The sequence below is a fragment of the Lactuca saligna genome, chromosome 7 (assembly GCF_052625555.1).
Source record: "Lactuca saligna cultivar CGN05327 chromosome 7, ASM5262555v1, whole genome shotgun sequence".
Lineage (NCBI taxonomy): Eukaryota > Viridiplantae > Streptophyta > Magnoliopsida > Asterales > Asteraceae > Lactuca > Lactuca saligna.
The window spans coordinates 10465946-10482240 of record NC_136423.1 but is presented as its reverse complement, the minus strand read 5'-3'; the positions used below and the strand labels follow the sequence as shown (position 1 = coordinate 10482240).

Below are 16295 nucleotides of genomic sequence, written 5' to 3'. Positions count from 1 at the left end.
TTTTTTTGTAGTTTTGGATTTTTCTTATTTTATATTTGTAAGTTTGTTGGATTTGTCATCTTGTAATGTTGGATTTTCAATTTTTTAGTTGTTAGAAAATTAGATTTTAGGCTTTTAAAGTTATGAAAAATAGTTTTTTAGCCCGAAACATAACAATTTTTTAGGAAAAAAAGTCAATTTTAAGTCTATAAAACGGGGAAACGGGGCGGAATTGGGGGTGTTGAAGGTATTTGGCGGCGGGATCGGGGGCTATGTAAACGGGGGATTCAGGGGGCAGGGGCGGAGGCAATAACTGATTTCAGGGGCGGGGCGGGGGTAACTATTTTCGCTCCCGTTTGATCCCGTTGACATCGCTACCTAATATAAATTTGTTTAGTTCTGGGGAGCTAACCCGTGTTATGATAGATGACAATAATAATCTTTGAATAATAGAATATATGTTTAGTTTTTGGGGTTGATGTGTTCTATTACGACGTTAGACCTATGTGGTGCGGGGGAGGAGGGGGGGGGGGGTGGTTAAGTTGGGTGGCTACCTGCATCTCATCCACATCTAATAGGACCGAGTGTTAGATTATACTATTTATGTAATCTTTGATACAAAGTAGTGGTCTCTATGTAACTTTGTTTATATATATATATATATATATATATATATATATATATATATATATATATATATATATATATATATATATATATATATATATATATATATATATACTATAATAAATGAAGGTTTTTTTGCCACATGTCCTCTTCTTATTCATTTGGACACATGATATTTTCTAAAATTTTTAAATTTTCTATTTTCCACTTGTCATTTTATTGTATTTTTTATTTTATTAAATTAAAATTCCATATTTAATGTGTAAGGTAATATATATGTAAAGTATTTATTATAAAAAGTTTATATATGTAATGTATTCAATACATTAAATTCTCATTAATTTTAATAATTCAAAATTTTCTTATTTTTCTTATAAATTCAAACTTTTCAAATTTTTAAAATTTTATATATTTTTTTAACTAAACCCATGTAATACATGGGTCTTACACCCAGTGTGTGTATATATATATATATATATATATATATATATATATATATATATATATATATATATATATATATATATAAAAGACTCTTTAAACTGCCACTTGTCACCCTTTAGACTATCTTCTTGCCACGTGTCATTACCACACCTCTATTAGCTTGCTTTTCCCGCCCATTCCATGCAGTCAATACTCGACATCATCAACTCCTATTAATCAGCAAATCATTTTTAATACTCCCATTTCCTGCGCCTCTCCCAGTTTCTTTTCTTGCCGCTTTTAAAGTTCTAGACATAAAATCAGGGATATACCTATATTGATTTATATCTACATCTCAAGAAATCAATAACCAAATCCTATCCGAATTTGAATCTACCAGTTTTAATTGATTACAAATATAGACGATTTGTTAGATGTCGATTTCAATTTTGTAGATTTATGTTTTCTGTTTTTTTTTTTAAATTCTGTTTTTGAAACCTCCCCTCTCAATCGATCTTCTTTCTCCATAAGTCAAGAATTTATAGCTATTTGGGAGAGGTTAGTTATGTTTGTGTCGAGCAGATAGAAATTTATCTAGATCGATATGGGTGAAAAGGAAAACCTTAATTATCGTTGGGGAAATCATTTGGATTTTTGCATAAGGAGTTCCTTTCAAACTCTTCTTTGTCTTTATTTCTTGCTTCTTGCTGTTTACAGAGCCCATTTTAGAAGTTTTCATCCATGGGTAAGGTAGTCTGATCATAGTTTTCATGTTAATAACTATTTTTCATCTTCTATCCTTCTATTAACATAGTTCTAATTTTTATTAATGGTGTTTTGAGTAGAAATTCATTTGAAACTTTAAATCGTTTGTTGAAATCAAACCCCTTTTTTCACAATAAAATATCTTTGGTCTCATGTGTAGTGCCTCTTCTATAGAACATCATCAGAAAAGGGTAGTTCTATAATTATGCATATATCAGTCTTGTGGATTCGAGTTTTTACTTTATAAAGAGCAGTTGCCTAATCAGCTGTTAAGGGTTACAGTGGATATGTTGTTGAACATGGTGAAAAAGGTAAGTGTATTTGGTAGTTTTTATGGTTTGTAATTATGATTTTAAAGCAATCAAATATACGTATTTCAAATTCATTTTGAAACTCTAGTTATATATTAGTGACAAATTGAGCTTACAATAATAGTTAATCAACGCTTATGCCATTTATATGATCAATAATACGGGTTGGAATCGAGTAAAAAAGCAATCCGGATAGGGTTCTATGTAGGCGAGATTCTGGAAGGAAATGGTTGAGCAAAGATGGTGAATAAGTACCAACAATGTAAACTCTTCAATACATTGTTTCATAAAACTCCATGTCTCCTTTTGTTATTTTTTATAACTCAACTTTTCTGAATTAAACATATGTGATTTGGTGACTTATATTATCTTATGGTAATTATACGGACGATTAAAAACGAAAATATAGTAGCATGTTTCATTTTATGGTCCAGAGTTATCTTTTTTTGACGTAATATGAGCTAATCAATGGTATAGATTATACATAAATAACACCATATCACCTGTTTTGAGGTGAAATATGTTAACTAAACATATGCTTTTGTTTATAGTTTCTACCAGGTAATACCTATAACAAAACGATGCACATTAAATAGCTATTTTTTTTTATGCATGTTAGATGTGTTTGATTTGTCAACAAGACTATTGACCTTAAAAACTTGGTTTGTCGAAGGCTAGGTTAAAGCGATCTAAAAACATGTCTTTCTTATGATCATTTTAATGTTTCTCTGTTTAGGTTCAAGAATGCTCTAAACTTTTTTTGAGTATCGAGGATAACGTGTCCAGTAAATGCAAATGACGCTGAAGAAATGAAAGTACACTGCTTTAAACCGATAGATATACCAATCGAGCTCGATTTATAAAAACTTGTGAAAATTTCCAAATTTCCTTTTTGTGTTTGCATGTATCATGAAGTAGAGCACTATAACTTTGAAATAACTCAATCCTATCAACAAATGTCAAAGCGTCTCTCAAATGTAATCACTATTTCATCTATTGATTAACTAAGTCAACCTTCAGTTTTGTTTTATGTGGTCACCGAATAATAAAAACCATGAACATACATTTATATAATCAAACAATTTAAAGGAAATACCTTGCTATTTTTTGCATTTAACCATTTGGTTTTAAATTGCATCCATTGAGAAAGAAAACCTTCCTTTATTTGTAATCTCTCTCTGTTAACTTTTTTAATTTTGGTTTTTCTTTATTTCACAAGTGGTTGAAATATGGGTCAAAGAGTCCGTGGAGGGAATCTATTTTGGTTGTTCTTTATCTCCTAATAAAAGTATTATTATTAATTATACTACTTCTTAACTATATATGGTATGAGGAATCTGATTCGAAGGACTGCATATGTTTATTGGATTTCAGAACAACAACAAAACTTTACTTTCGACTAAACCAAGATTTTGGCACCTTGACTAGTTACTCTTTCCGTTGTCTCTTTCTTTTTTAAAGAAAATTACATTAGTTATATTAGTTATTTTTCAATTAATTAACTACATAAATTAATGGATGTTCAAAGGTTACTTTAAAAACCATTTTATGTCTTATCTCTATTAAAAAAAAAACTACCAAGCCTTGGGATTATTTATTCAAGTTTCATATTTTCATTAGTATTTTAATTTTAGATGGTTTGTTTTTTTGGGTGTGTTTGGCAAAAGTAGCTAGCTGTTAGCTAAAAGCGGATAGCTGGTAGCGGGAAGTTGTAACTTTTATTTGTTATATGAGTGTTTGGTAAAAGTAGCTGAAAGCTTTTGAAATATATGAAATTACATAAAATGATAATTGATTAAAAATAAATAAATATATAAATATAATTTTAAGGGTAATTATGGAAATTGATTTCAAAAGCTAAGTAGCATTTTGTTAAACGCTACATGAAGTAACTTTTAGATTTGGAACGTTTTGTTTAAATTAAAAGATAAATGCTCGTACTATCAAACGAATCTTTTTGTTTAAACTAGAGCGTTTTGTTAAAAGCTAAAAGCTAGAAGCTCCTAAACGCTTCCAAAAGCTCCGTACCAAACACAACCTTTGTATATTTTCTATTTATTATAAAATTTAGTTAGGATATAATAATGAGTTCATCCAGTTTTTTCAACCTTTTGAACCATCAAACAGACAGATCGATACGTTCCAGTTTTCAAAACAATGCTCTTAAGTACCATTAAACAAAAGAAAGTGTCCTGGAATTTTTTTAAATTTAACATCATATCATAGATTGTATCTTCCCAAAATAGAGACCAGCTAGGAAGCCATAAAATCATAAAAATAAAAACACACGCTCGGCTAGTAACATTATTTCTTAATGATAATCACCTACAAGGGTGTAACAAATACCCTTTGGTACGAACACTTGCAGCTTAAGTGAATGATTTCATGAGTGGAGTAAATCCATGTCGGAGACTTGCTTCCCATACTTTGTCGATATTAAAGATTTCATTCCCACACTCGTTCACGTTCCATCTTTCTATCCCATGAACTATCCCTGCAATTCTCCATGCACTCATCACCCTTCTTGGTAACCAATTCTGTCAAATTAACACACCAAATAATTATCAGTGCTATATGCAAAGCCTCACCAATTATAAGAAATCAAAAATTTTGGTACGTGTTAGACCATCTCCAATGCATTGAATCTATATAAGTTCAATAGGTTGACACATGTACATTCCATTTATTATACAATTTTACTCGTTAAACTCTATACTCTATTTAACTCTACACAATATAATGGATTGTCACATCATTTATCATTTTCTTTTTATTTATTGTTATTTAAAAAAAATAATTAGCATGAAATTAAAAATTAAAAACTACAATTAAAATTAACATGAATTAAAAAATTAAAATAAAAAATAATTATATATATATATATGTGTGTGTGAGGAGAGAGAATATAGAGTTCGGGGATTTAACTCCCTATTCTATTGAATTCTTGTAATTTTTCCACAATGAGGATTTTGAGTTTAATGAGATTAAACCCCATTAAACTTCCATTAAAGATGGCAGTAGTCGTATTATGTGAATGCATACAACATCCACATGCATACACACATGTCATTCATGCATTTTAGTAATAATTTTGACGTTATCTTTTTCCACTAGACTGTTTCCTTCTTAATTGTGACTTTATATTAAAAACATTATAAGTATGTTTCACTATAAATATTTTTTTAAGACATGCACGTCCTTCAAGATATACAAGTTTTATGAGTTCAAGTATCGTGATAACCATGAGTCGTATAATGTAGCAAAAGTGATAATTTGTACTATATTTTGTCATTATGGTTTTAAAAGAAAGAACCCTAATTGTAGCCTTCGTACTCACCTCGCACGAATCAACATTCTGAAGTTGTTTGGGAGCTAGCATTGATGGTGTGGTATAGTAAAAGCAATCTTGGCGCACTTTCTTCGGAGGGAATTGAGAATATGGAATGATAAGAGTTCCTTTTGGTGCCTTTAGTTGTTCTTCCTCGCTAAGTCCATCTCCCACCAACCATATCTTCACAAAATTAAACAAACATCCAATAAAACTAAGCATCAACTTTCAGCAACAAACATCTTGTGTAAATGTTGTGAGCAATATATACAATTAAAATAAATGTTGTTGAAAACTTAATTAGTGACTTTTGATTATGTACCCTTTCTAGTTGATGATGATGATAAGAAGATAACGTACCTTTTGAGAGTAAGTCTTTGAAATAACCAGCTTATCATGGCCATTAGTTGATTTGAGCTTGGATTTCAACATCACATGATCGTCTTCTCGAGATATTGCAACCTACAATATGGTTAATGCAGTAAATAAGTAAGAACTATTTGTTCTTTTTTTACATAAAATATCCATCTTATTGTACTTTTTTAAAATAATGGTGTTTCGTGAAAGATAATAATTTGTTTATCTATTTATTACATTAACCCAACAAATATAAGTGTATACATATATACATATATAATTCTAATTATATTACTCTTTTGATAATTTTGTAGATTATGGATTTTGTTTCTTTGCATGGTAACATACATGAAAGTTGCCTGGTGAGGAACCCGAACATTGCATCCTTATGAACTTTATACCAATAAATCGAAAATACAATAGATTGGGAAAATATTAACTCACTAAATGAAGAAGAAAAGGAAATGACCTGAATGCCCTTTTGGCATAGTGTAAGGGCAAGGTAGGCAGCAACCTTGTTGAAGTTGCCTCTAAACACAACTTGAGTAGTGCCCCTTGGAATGTTGTTTAACACCACTGCAATTACTAAACTACTTCCATCCACTAACTTCACATTTACATTTGGATTTCTTCTTATGAATAACTCTCCATTTTTGTTCAGTTCTTCCCCCTAAATCGTTAACATATTAAATTACCTTTAGTAATTATCCATGTAATACATAAACTATGTTAATAATTAGGCTGTGTTTGGTGCGCCACAGCTAACTGAAAATCTAGCTTATTTTTCGAGCTTTTTAATGTTGTTGTGTTTTAAGTTAAAAAGTAGTTTATAAGCTAGCTTTTTAAAAAGCTACTTAGATTAGTTTTTTATAAGCTTTTTAAATTTTTTCCAAATACACAATTTAATTAATTATAGAAACACATACTTTTAAATGTCCTTTTATGTAATTTTATATATTTCAGCTAGTTTTACCAAACGTTATTTTTTATCAGCTAAATTTTCAGCTATCAACTATCTTTTTATTTAATAGCTTGCTTTTCAGCTAATACGCCAAACAGTCTTAGTAACATTATATCCTTCTAACAATTATCTCAAGGATTTCCTTAAATAAAACTTTCCATGAAAAACAATTGAGATATCATTCCCAAGAAATGGAAGAAGAATATATTATTATAGCGTAAATTAATCCAGTTTGACTAAGTTTACATATATTTCATTGTTATGTTTTGTTTTTCACTCATATAGTCCCGGTTGATTTTAAACAGCACGATTCATCTCTATCGGATATGAAATGACGGCAATATATATATATATATATATATATATATATATATATATATATATATATATATATATATATATATATATATATATATATATATATATATATATATATATATATATATATATATATTCATCTGTTATTTATTCTAATTATATTCTGATTTTAACTTATTTATATTTTCAAAATTATCCATACTATTTATTATCTTTACAAATTTATCTTCCATCGTTTTGTGACAATAACTTTAGAATCATATTATTAAATTCATAGATAGCTACATGAATATATTACAAAATATATTTATTTAGTTCAAACTTCTTTTCATATTAAATAAATATAAAGCTACATCCGTATATAACTAGTTCAAATTTATTGTTATATTAAAATAATCTTTCTATTAAATAAAAAGTTGCATTATTATAAAATACTATATTTTTAAATATATTTGAAGCTGTCATATTTAGAATATAACAATGCAGTTAAATTAAATCAAAGTATATAAATTTAAAGTAGAAAAAAAAACTTAAATAAATTCAATATTTATAAATTTAAATTTGAAAATCCAAATATGACATGTAAAATTTGATGTTAATAAATAGTAAAAATCAAGTTTGGTGTTAATAAATAATAAACACCGCATTTGACTATCTACTATGGTTCCCCGTTTTTGCGATGATAGGGAGAGTGTTCAACTTTGGTGATAATACACTAAACGACCTTTTTCAGAACCGAGTTAAACACCATTTTTTTTTTATAATCCTTGATTGAAATCCTAAAATATTTAAATTTGAGACAGACCACATGAGATGTCCAAATTTTACCAGGTGAGCTTAAAACACCTACAATAGTATACATTTTTTTTTAAATATCGAGGACAACGATTATATCATCTCTCTCTTTTAGAAGTATTCCACGTTGTCATTCCTTTAAGTTACACAACATATTATAAGTCAAATATTGTTCCTATATTTTAGTCACAAAGTTAGCATATTAATCTTAATTTTGTTGATACCCACGTGATGTAACGATATATATATATATATATATATATATATATATATATATATATATATATATATATATATATATATATATATATATATATATATATATATATATATATATATATAGAGAGAGAGAGAGAGAGAGAGAGAGAGAGAGATTGAATTAGCACCAATTTATTAGTTGATCTAATGGTTTAATATATATCTTATATATTAATCCTTAAATTAACATTTCCATTAAAACTGAAATTATATTAAACATTAGTTTCATTGTTATAAAACCAAAAGTAAAACTTAAGATAAAAAGGTATCGATAACTATTTTCACTTTGAATGTACAAATTAGCTATTTGTAGTGGTTTAATTACTTAAATTTACAACATATTTATGATAAATTAAAAGGACTATGAAATATATTTTGTAAAAGGAAAAACACATAAAAACAAGTAGATAACTTTAAACTACTAAAAAAACAATACGATAATGATATCTTTTACAGTACGATTAAATATTATATTTTGCATAATATATTAATCATAATATATACATTTGTATATATCTATTACTAACGAGAAATTAAATTGATTCCTACTTTTTATACCTATAAATGTTCCTACCCAATAAAATTATGACAAGTGTTATATTTCCATATTTTTTAAACTAAATCATTAAGACTATATTAGGAATATATCAAATACAATTAAATTGAATGGTGATTTATCATAATTTTAATGGGTAGGAATAATTGTAGGAATAAAAAGTATGAATAATATATCTTCTTAAAAGGGAAACAAATTGTATCCTTAACACAAATAAATGAGATGAAAATGTGTATTGACATATGTTAAATAAAAAGAAAAAAGAAAAGATTAGAGCGCAACGTGGGTTAGCAACCAAAAAAAAAAAAGCGCATGCTTATTTTTTACAACACGTGATAACTTCTTTTAATAAAAGGTAATAGGAGTTATATAGTAAAAAAAACATAGACTGAAGTGTAAAAAACTCCCTAATATAAATTTTAGTGAAAATTTTATAATTAAAATTATAATTTTTTTTAGCATTATAACCACTTTCACATGGACAAAAATACTCAATATTAAAAAATTATCACAACTTTTATCAAGAAAACTGACATAAACCGGTTAAATAACAAAAGTTTTCAAAATAAAATTTCCGTTTTACATAACAATAAAGGTATGTAAGTGTTAGGGGCCCACATATCTGTTTGGAAAGCTTAATGCAGCTGACCATTTTGATGCCACGTAAAATGACCAGAGCCAAATTCCACTATGCTCTCTTTTTCTATAAACTGCTTCTTAACATTTAAGACCCTACACTGGTTGATGCTCTTAAAAAAATAGATAAGTTTAAACCTGATTAAGTAGGCCGAGGCTCAACACTTGCACCTTCTTTACGTCAGCATCTACTATAGCTTCTTCAATAAAGCTATTGATGTTTTTTCTTTGCCGGTCAATATGGTACTACGTATCAAACATTCATTAATGATCTTGAAAAATAAAATAAAATAAGAAAATATACATATATATATATATATATATATATATATATATATATATATATATATATATATATATATATATATATATAAATAAATAAAGAAAATGCATACTTGTATCATGTATTTTGGTATAGCCCAAGTTTGTAGTTTTAGACTTTTGAAGACGTTTCTTTCGACTACAAACGTTTTGCCATAAATTCGAGTGATCAATATGGACCAAAGTGTAATCGGCCATAGAATCCACAAGTACCATTTTGAATTAGAAGTGTGTGGTTTAGAGGCTAAAGAGGCAAATCCAAGCCTCATGTGATAGATGGAGTCTGGTGTTGTTAGATGTGTTAAATGCACGACATCTGGTGACTCTTCTTTCTGGCGTAGTGAATTCTCGTGCAACGTGTCTGTAGATTTGTCCATGGTACCATAGATATAGTCATAAAATGGCATGAAAAGCGAGTAGTTTGTTCGAAATTGAGTATGGTGCAACGAGTGGTACCTATCAAAAACAAATCAATAATCACTTTAAACTTTATTTATTTGATTTAAACACAAAATTTTGTTACATGACACTTACGATGGGGTATAGATGATGTACTTGAGAGGAGGGAAGATAGTGAAAACTGATTTGGGTATGAACTCAAAGTTGCAGTGGCCCATGTTGTTCATTATATCGATGTAAGTAATATAACCACTCATTGCTGCAATTGATGCAGTCCCGCTAAGGACTACAGTCATTAACGGGATTGCAAACAATGCAAAATACGCAATGTGCTCAGCAAAGGGATGAATCACAGCTGTCATTAAAAAAAATATAAATATATATTTATTGTTAATTCAGTAATTACTTGTACCTTGTGCATTTAGTAGTTGTACCATATGCTACAGTAGCTGTACATGTAATGAATAGATAGTTGTATACGCATTGATATTCATAATTTTTTTGGTTTAGACTGATGGACGCTATGTTTACATTACCTTGCGTGTAAATATTGGTATACCTTGTGCATATAGCTACGTGTTACCTTATGCCTAAATATTTGTAATGCATTATTTCTGAAATAAAAGGCATTGATGTGAAAGCTTATACGTAATGTCTAGATAGGGTACGAATACATAAGTATACCTAAGCCATTAATGCTTGTATATCTTGTGTGTAAAAGCTTACACCTAATGTCTAAATAGGATACGAAAAATGCATAAATAGTTGTACCTTATTCAATAAATAACCATACTATATATGGTATGTTCTGCATAAGTAGTTGGTATGTACGGCATAAATGGGTGTTCACTGATCCTAACTCATATGTAGTTGTCCATTGAAATTCTGTCTATTGAGGTTAAATAAAATAAATATTAAGAACAAACACTTATTTAATTGAAAGATATATTTTTGTTTTTGTTTTTTTTTTTTTTTTGTTTTTTTTTTTTTGTTTTTTTTTTTTTTTTTTTTGTAAAAAAGTGTGGTAGTTCAAATATCAATTATAATAGAAATATCAATCAAATACAAAATAAGGTTTAATTATACAATTGAGTATATTTTTCAAAATATTATTTCAAGTTTTGGCCGTAATTTTAAAATAAACGAAAAATTTCAAGCTTTAATTAAAAGAGTATTCAATAAATCTCATCGGATAGAAATGCTCATACGAAAATACAATGGAAACCAGTAGAAAAATTATTAGTATATGTTACGGCTGATTAACCATTAAGTCATGATTTCATGACTTACTTCATACTTTCTCTTACAACATAAATAGACAAAAATTTGTAAGTAGTTATACATTTGAAATTTTAGCCGATAAAAAAGTCATCAATCTATTAGAGGTTATTTTTATGGAAATCATTTATTTTCAGATATTCGACATTCTCGATATAGAAATATAGCAAGATTGAAGTAAGATAATGTCATCTATCAGGAAAAAAAGAATACAGTGAAATTATAGTTCAATAATATCAACAAGAGCATATAGTAAAATTATAATAAAACCATAAAATAATATTTTAAATAAAATTATACAATAGCGAAGATTTATATGTATAAAAATATGCATATCGTTGTTATGCGTTGTCCTTTTTTGTGAAAGCTCCGTTTTCTCATAAGGACCGGCCCAGCCGATACCGTAGGTCCATGCCATGGCACTATACATTTTGTTGTAGTTTGGAGTTTATTAAAAATTGTATTAATTTTACAAAATTAAAAGGGTATTATTCAACATACCATAACCTATCAATATCTGGGATTGTTGAAAAACTGATCCACAACCAGTATATATATACATTGTGCTTAATCACTAATATGGCTAAAATTGATATGGGTTTATCAAACAAAAACCATCCTTTTAATAAATATCAGTCATTTTACAAAATATATTTTATGAAATTATTGTTTTATAAAATTTGTTTTTACGAAATGACATCCTCACATTACAAACGGATGATATCAATTTGCAACAAAAAAAAAAAAAAAAAAAAAAAAAAAAAAAGTCACAATAAATTGTTATTTCGTAATAATTGTTCAAAAAGAGGTCATTTTCTCAAAAGAATCTCACCCATATATTTGGGTCAATTTATTAATTAAACTTTTTTGGAATCGTATAAATGTATCAATTGCTATATAATTCAAAAATTAAAACAAAATATCGGTTCCAAAGTGACCATTCACATTTTAATTTGTACTTACAAGTTATTATTTTTCCATGTTACTCAATCTAACTAGTTAATTTTGCGATCTCTTTGAGAGAGAGAGAGAGAGAGAGAGAGAGAGAGAGAGAGAGAGAGAGAGAGAGAGAGAGAGAGAGAGAGAGAGAGAGAGAGAGAGAGAGAGATTATTACAGGTTATGGGCTCGGTAACAATGGAGGAATGGTGGTGGGAATGGTATTGGTTGTAGAGAAAATGGTGGTGGAGAGCTCTATGAAGCCAATAGTAAAGGAACTCTACCACTCCAGCATGCAATAAAATTACGATAATGACCCCATCTGACCTCCACCATGGCAGGTATTTTGCCCCTTCAAGATAGTAATTTCCCACGTAGAATAACAACCCATTGAATATTATTTGGTCGTCCCTGCAAAATATATACAAGAATTCATAAAATAAGATTTCATGTGATTACTTTCTTTGTTACATGACCATTATGAAGCAAGGATATTTTTGTAACATCCATGCATCTAATTTTGTATAAATATATTCCAAAAAAAACTTGACATGAGCATTTATTATGTACAAGAGAAGGGTAGAAGAGAATGACCAGTCTCTTTCACGATCGACTTGCTCGAATTCAATGGTCTTGTTAACAATCCGGTTTTTACCTTTCGCGGTTATATACCGATTGAAAGAAATCCAGATCTGATTGCCAAGAAATCTCGTCAAAAGAAAGGGAAATATGAAGATGAACATGGTATCTTTCTTTTCAACTGTCGCAAAATCATAGATGCTCTTCACCACCCATGGTACCAATATCATGTACTTCAATCACATGCATCCAATAAAATTGTTAATATAAGACCAAAGACATAAATTAAAACTGAAACTTATGACACAATGGAATTAACTCTCGATGATGATGTAAAACCAGTGGATATACACGTTTAAAACACAATGTAATGATACTATATATACTTAGTATTGACAAAACATAATTTAATGGATTTTATATACATGAAATAACTATTGATTGAGAGGTTTTCCTCCTAATCCTCACTATTTAAAAAATTTGTCCTTATATATCTACTTTTGTTTGGTTTTTTTTAAGTATGTTGTTATTTTCAAATAATTTATTCAACAACAATTTATTCGGACAATACTTGAAAGGAAGATGGACAACTCTTAATCAATCTTTGGAAGTTATTCAAGATAGCTTAATAAAATTTATCTAGTAAATTACGAGTGATGCGTCAAGTATACGAGAAACAAAAACATCTTGAAACAGTTCTTGAATATACACGTTGTAAATCGCGCATACGAGAAGAGAGGGGGAGAATGTTGGTTGTGTTCAATAGGGTTTTGTACCTTAAAGCTTCCAAGTGGTTTCCATGGCCAATCTGTGAGAAGTCCAGGAGTGGCAGCCATTGATATGATCTCAACTGTTCAGATCTTTTGATTTCTTCCTCTGGGATCTCTTCGTATATATATAAGACTAAATTACAAGTTCGGTCCCTAGACTATCATATAGTTTTCAGTCTATTGATATATTTTTGTGTTTCTAATTATACATAGTTCATATATTTAAATCAACCGAATAATTAAGTTGTTCAAATATTCGTGAAAAGTACACTGGTTCTCAAGCATGTAAAGAACAATCAAGTTACATGGTGCTGGCCACATACTCGAGAGTCCTAACACTAGTATACAAATGACCTATGATTTGGTTTTTGAGAGGAAGGTTGTCATGGTTTTGATTAATGGTTTCACTAAAGGTTATTAATCAAATTTTAGTCATATATTAGCTAAAAACTATCATCATTGCAAACTATGTGCACACATTTCGTCAATGTTTTATATAAAGTGTGACAAATATTAACCAATAATCACGGTAGATCATTGTAATCGTAAATATTTTATTAATATATATATATATATATATATATATATATATATATATATATATATATATATATATATATATATATATATATATGTTTTATGATAACAGTTTAATTTCATATATGTGTTTAACATTAATGTTTTTGAATATAAAAAATAATAATACGTGACTGTAAGTATTCTATTATGACTTTTTTTTTTTTTAAATATATAACTAAAAGTATGTTATAGTAACATTTTAATTTTTATGTTTATCTAAGTAACAATAAAAGGAAAAAAAACATATAACTATAAGTGTTTTATAGTGACCGTGTTGTCACACCCTTAACTGGCGATGAAAACGTTGTACGGTTTGAATGTGGGAAAATTGAATCAATGCATACAAATATATAAAGAACATAACACAAGGTTTATTGCAAACATTTATTTATTATTCTGGGATTATTTTTTAAAAGATAAACAGACAGTATTGAACTCCAACAGCCTTCTTGTAGACTTCCTCCTTCTTGACACGACTATCCTTCTCCTTACTCATTCCTCTGAGAATATATGTATTTTTTAAAACGTCAACATAATATTGCTGAGTTCACAGATTTTTAGAGTTTTTGGTTTTTATTTAGTTGTATTAGTTGAAGAATCATTTTTCATTCAGAAAAACATTTTCTAAAGTATTTTATGAACCCTATCTTACTATCTTTTAGGATATCTAACGATCCTACTTTGTTATCTTTTAGGATATCTAACGATCATATCTTATTATCTTATTAGGATATATTTTATTAATCCTAGTTTACTAACTTTGTAGGATATTTAACGATTCAAACGTATTTTATCTAAGGGTGAGCATATAACTGAAAAACCGAATCATAAGTAAATTAACCAATATAACCGAACCATTTTAACTGAAACATTACTAAAAGATATTGTGCGGTTTCTAATTTTGATTAACTGAATACATATGGTTCGGTTATGGTTTTCATCCAAAATCGAACCACTATTAACTGAATAGAACCAAAAATATTAATAAATATTTTTAATATAATATAATATTAACTCATCCATCTCATATTTATTGTCCACTCTTGACTTTTAACGTATTTATTCTTCAATTTTGACCTTAATTATTTTTATTTTTGATATATAATACTTGAGGCAGAATATATAAATGGATTGTGTTTTAAATGTCTTTCCATTATTATTAGTTTCATTAAGTAGATGAATGGATTGTGTTTTACGGTCAAAGTTAAATAATAAATACTTCAAAAATCAAAAGTGAATAATAAATATAGCACAGATGGAGTATAATGTATGTAATATATTGAGAATTGAAAATTTAAAGGGAAATTACTTAGAATTAGATATGATAAGTAATCTGCTATCAATATAGTCATATATACACAATCATTCATTTTTTATAACAATGGATTTATGTTTTTCAATTTTTATAGAAAAATATTTTTATTCTTATGTCATTTTGGACCATTATGGTTAACCGATATTAACCATTAATCATAATCATTAACCGACTAAAACTGTTATCTAAAACCAGTATTAACCATTAGCCAATGGTTATTGAAATATATTAACCAATCGTAATGGTTATGGTTCGGTTTTGACCAATAACCGAACCAACCGCCTCATGCACACTCCTAATTTTATCTACCATTCTAAGACATCCCTAATGATAGTCTTTACTCTAAGGGGATCTAATGTGTTACCAAGAGCCTCCATAATCGACGTTGTTTGACTAATAATTGTGCCCCACCACGATGCTTCATCGGGCGTCGAATAGTGAATAATAAGAAAGTTATCATGTCGGGATTGTAGTTAGCAATCCCAATGGGGTTGTTAGACCCCATATAGATCTATACATATATTTCTAGCTCTCTCAAGATTAAATATTATAGGTATCTGGGGAATGTCGAATTTAATCAAGACATTTGGATGAATTAATAGCTCATTAACGCATTGACCTTAGACATTTATCTTTTATCTTATCTCTAAATCCTTCCTAGGGATTTCTTATAATTGTCACAATATAAATCTTTTATCTTATGTTTTATAATTATATATTTTAATCTTATAATTTCTATATATATATATATATATATATATATATATATATATATATATATATATATATATATATATATATAT

At 28.2% G+C, this 16295-nt stretch overlaps 1 protein-coding gene across 1 annotated transcript; it reads right to left on the bottom strand.

Moving 5' to 3' along the window:
• Positions 1 to 4248: 4248 nt before the first annotated feature.
• On the bottom strand, positions 4249 to 13694 carry LOC145005123 (very-long-chain aldehyde decarbonylase CER1-like). The gene is made up of 10 exons (XM_078964174.1): positions 13605 to 13694; positions 12844 to 13061; positions 12428 to 12660; positions 10170 to 10389; positions 9710 to 10091; positions 9453 to 9560; positions 6260 to 6460; positions 5794 to 5895; positions 5443 to 5616; positions 4249 to 4642 (listed from the first exon to the last, which is right to left on the bottom strand). Exons 1-10 carry the CDS (start codon positions 13662 to 13664, stop codon positions 4475 to 4477), a joined length of 1866 nt encoding a protein of 621 aa, XP_078820300.1. The 5' UTR covers positions 13665 to 13694; the 3' UTR covers positions 4249 to 4474.
• Between the last annotated feature and the right edge of the window lie 2601 nt (positions 13695 to 16295).

Excerpts from the sequence above, each read along its gene's own strand:
- LOC145005123 (XM_078964174.1), bottom strand. The coding sequence starts at position 13,664 with ATGGCTGCCACTCCTGGACTTCTCACAGATTGGCCATGGAAACCACTT. Across the intron at positions 5,896-6,259 it reads TATGCCAAAAGGGCATTCAG|GTTGCAATATCTCGAGAAGA; the intron begins GTCATTTCCTTT and ends ACCATATTGTAG. Across the intron at positions 5,617-5,793 it reads CAAAGACTTACTCTCAAAAG|ATATGGTTGGTGGGAGATGG; the intron begins GTACGTTATCTT and ends AATTTTGTGAAG.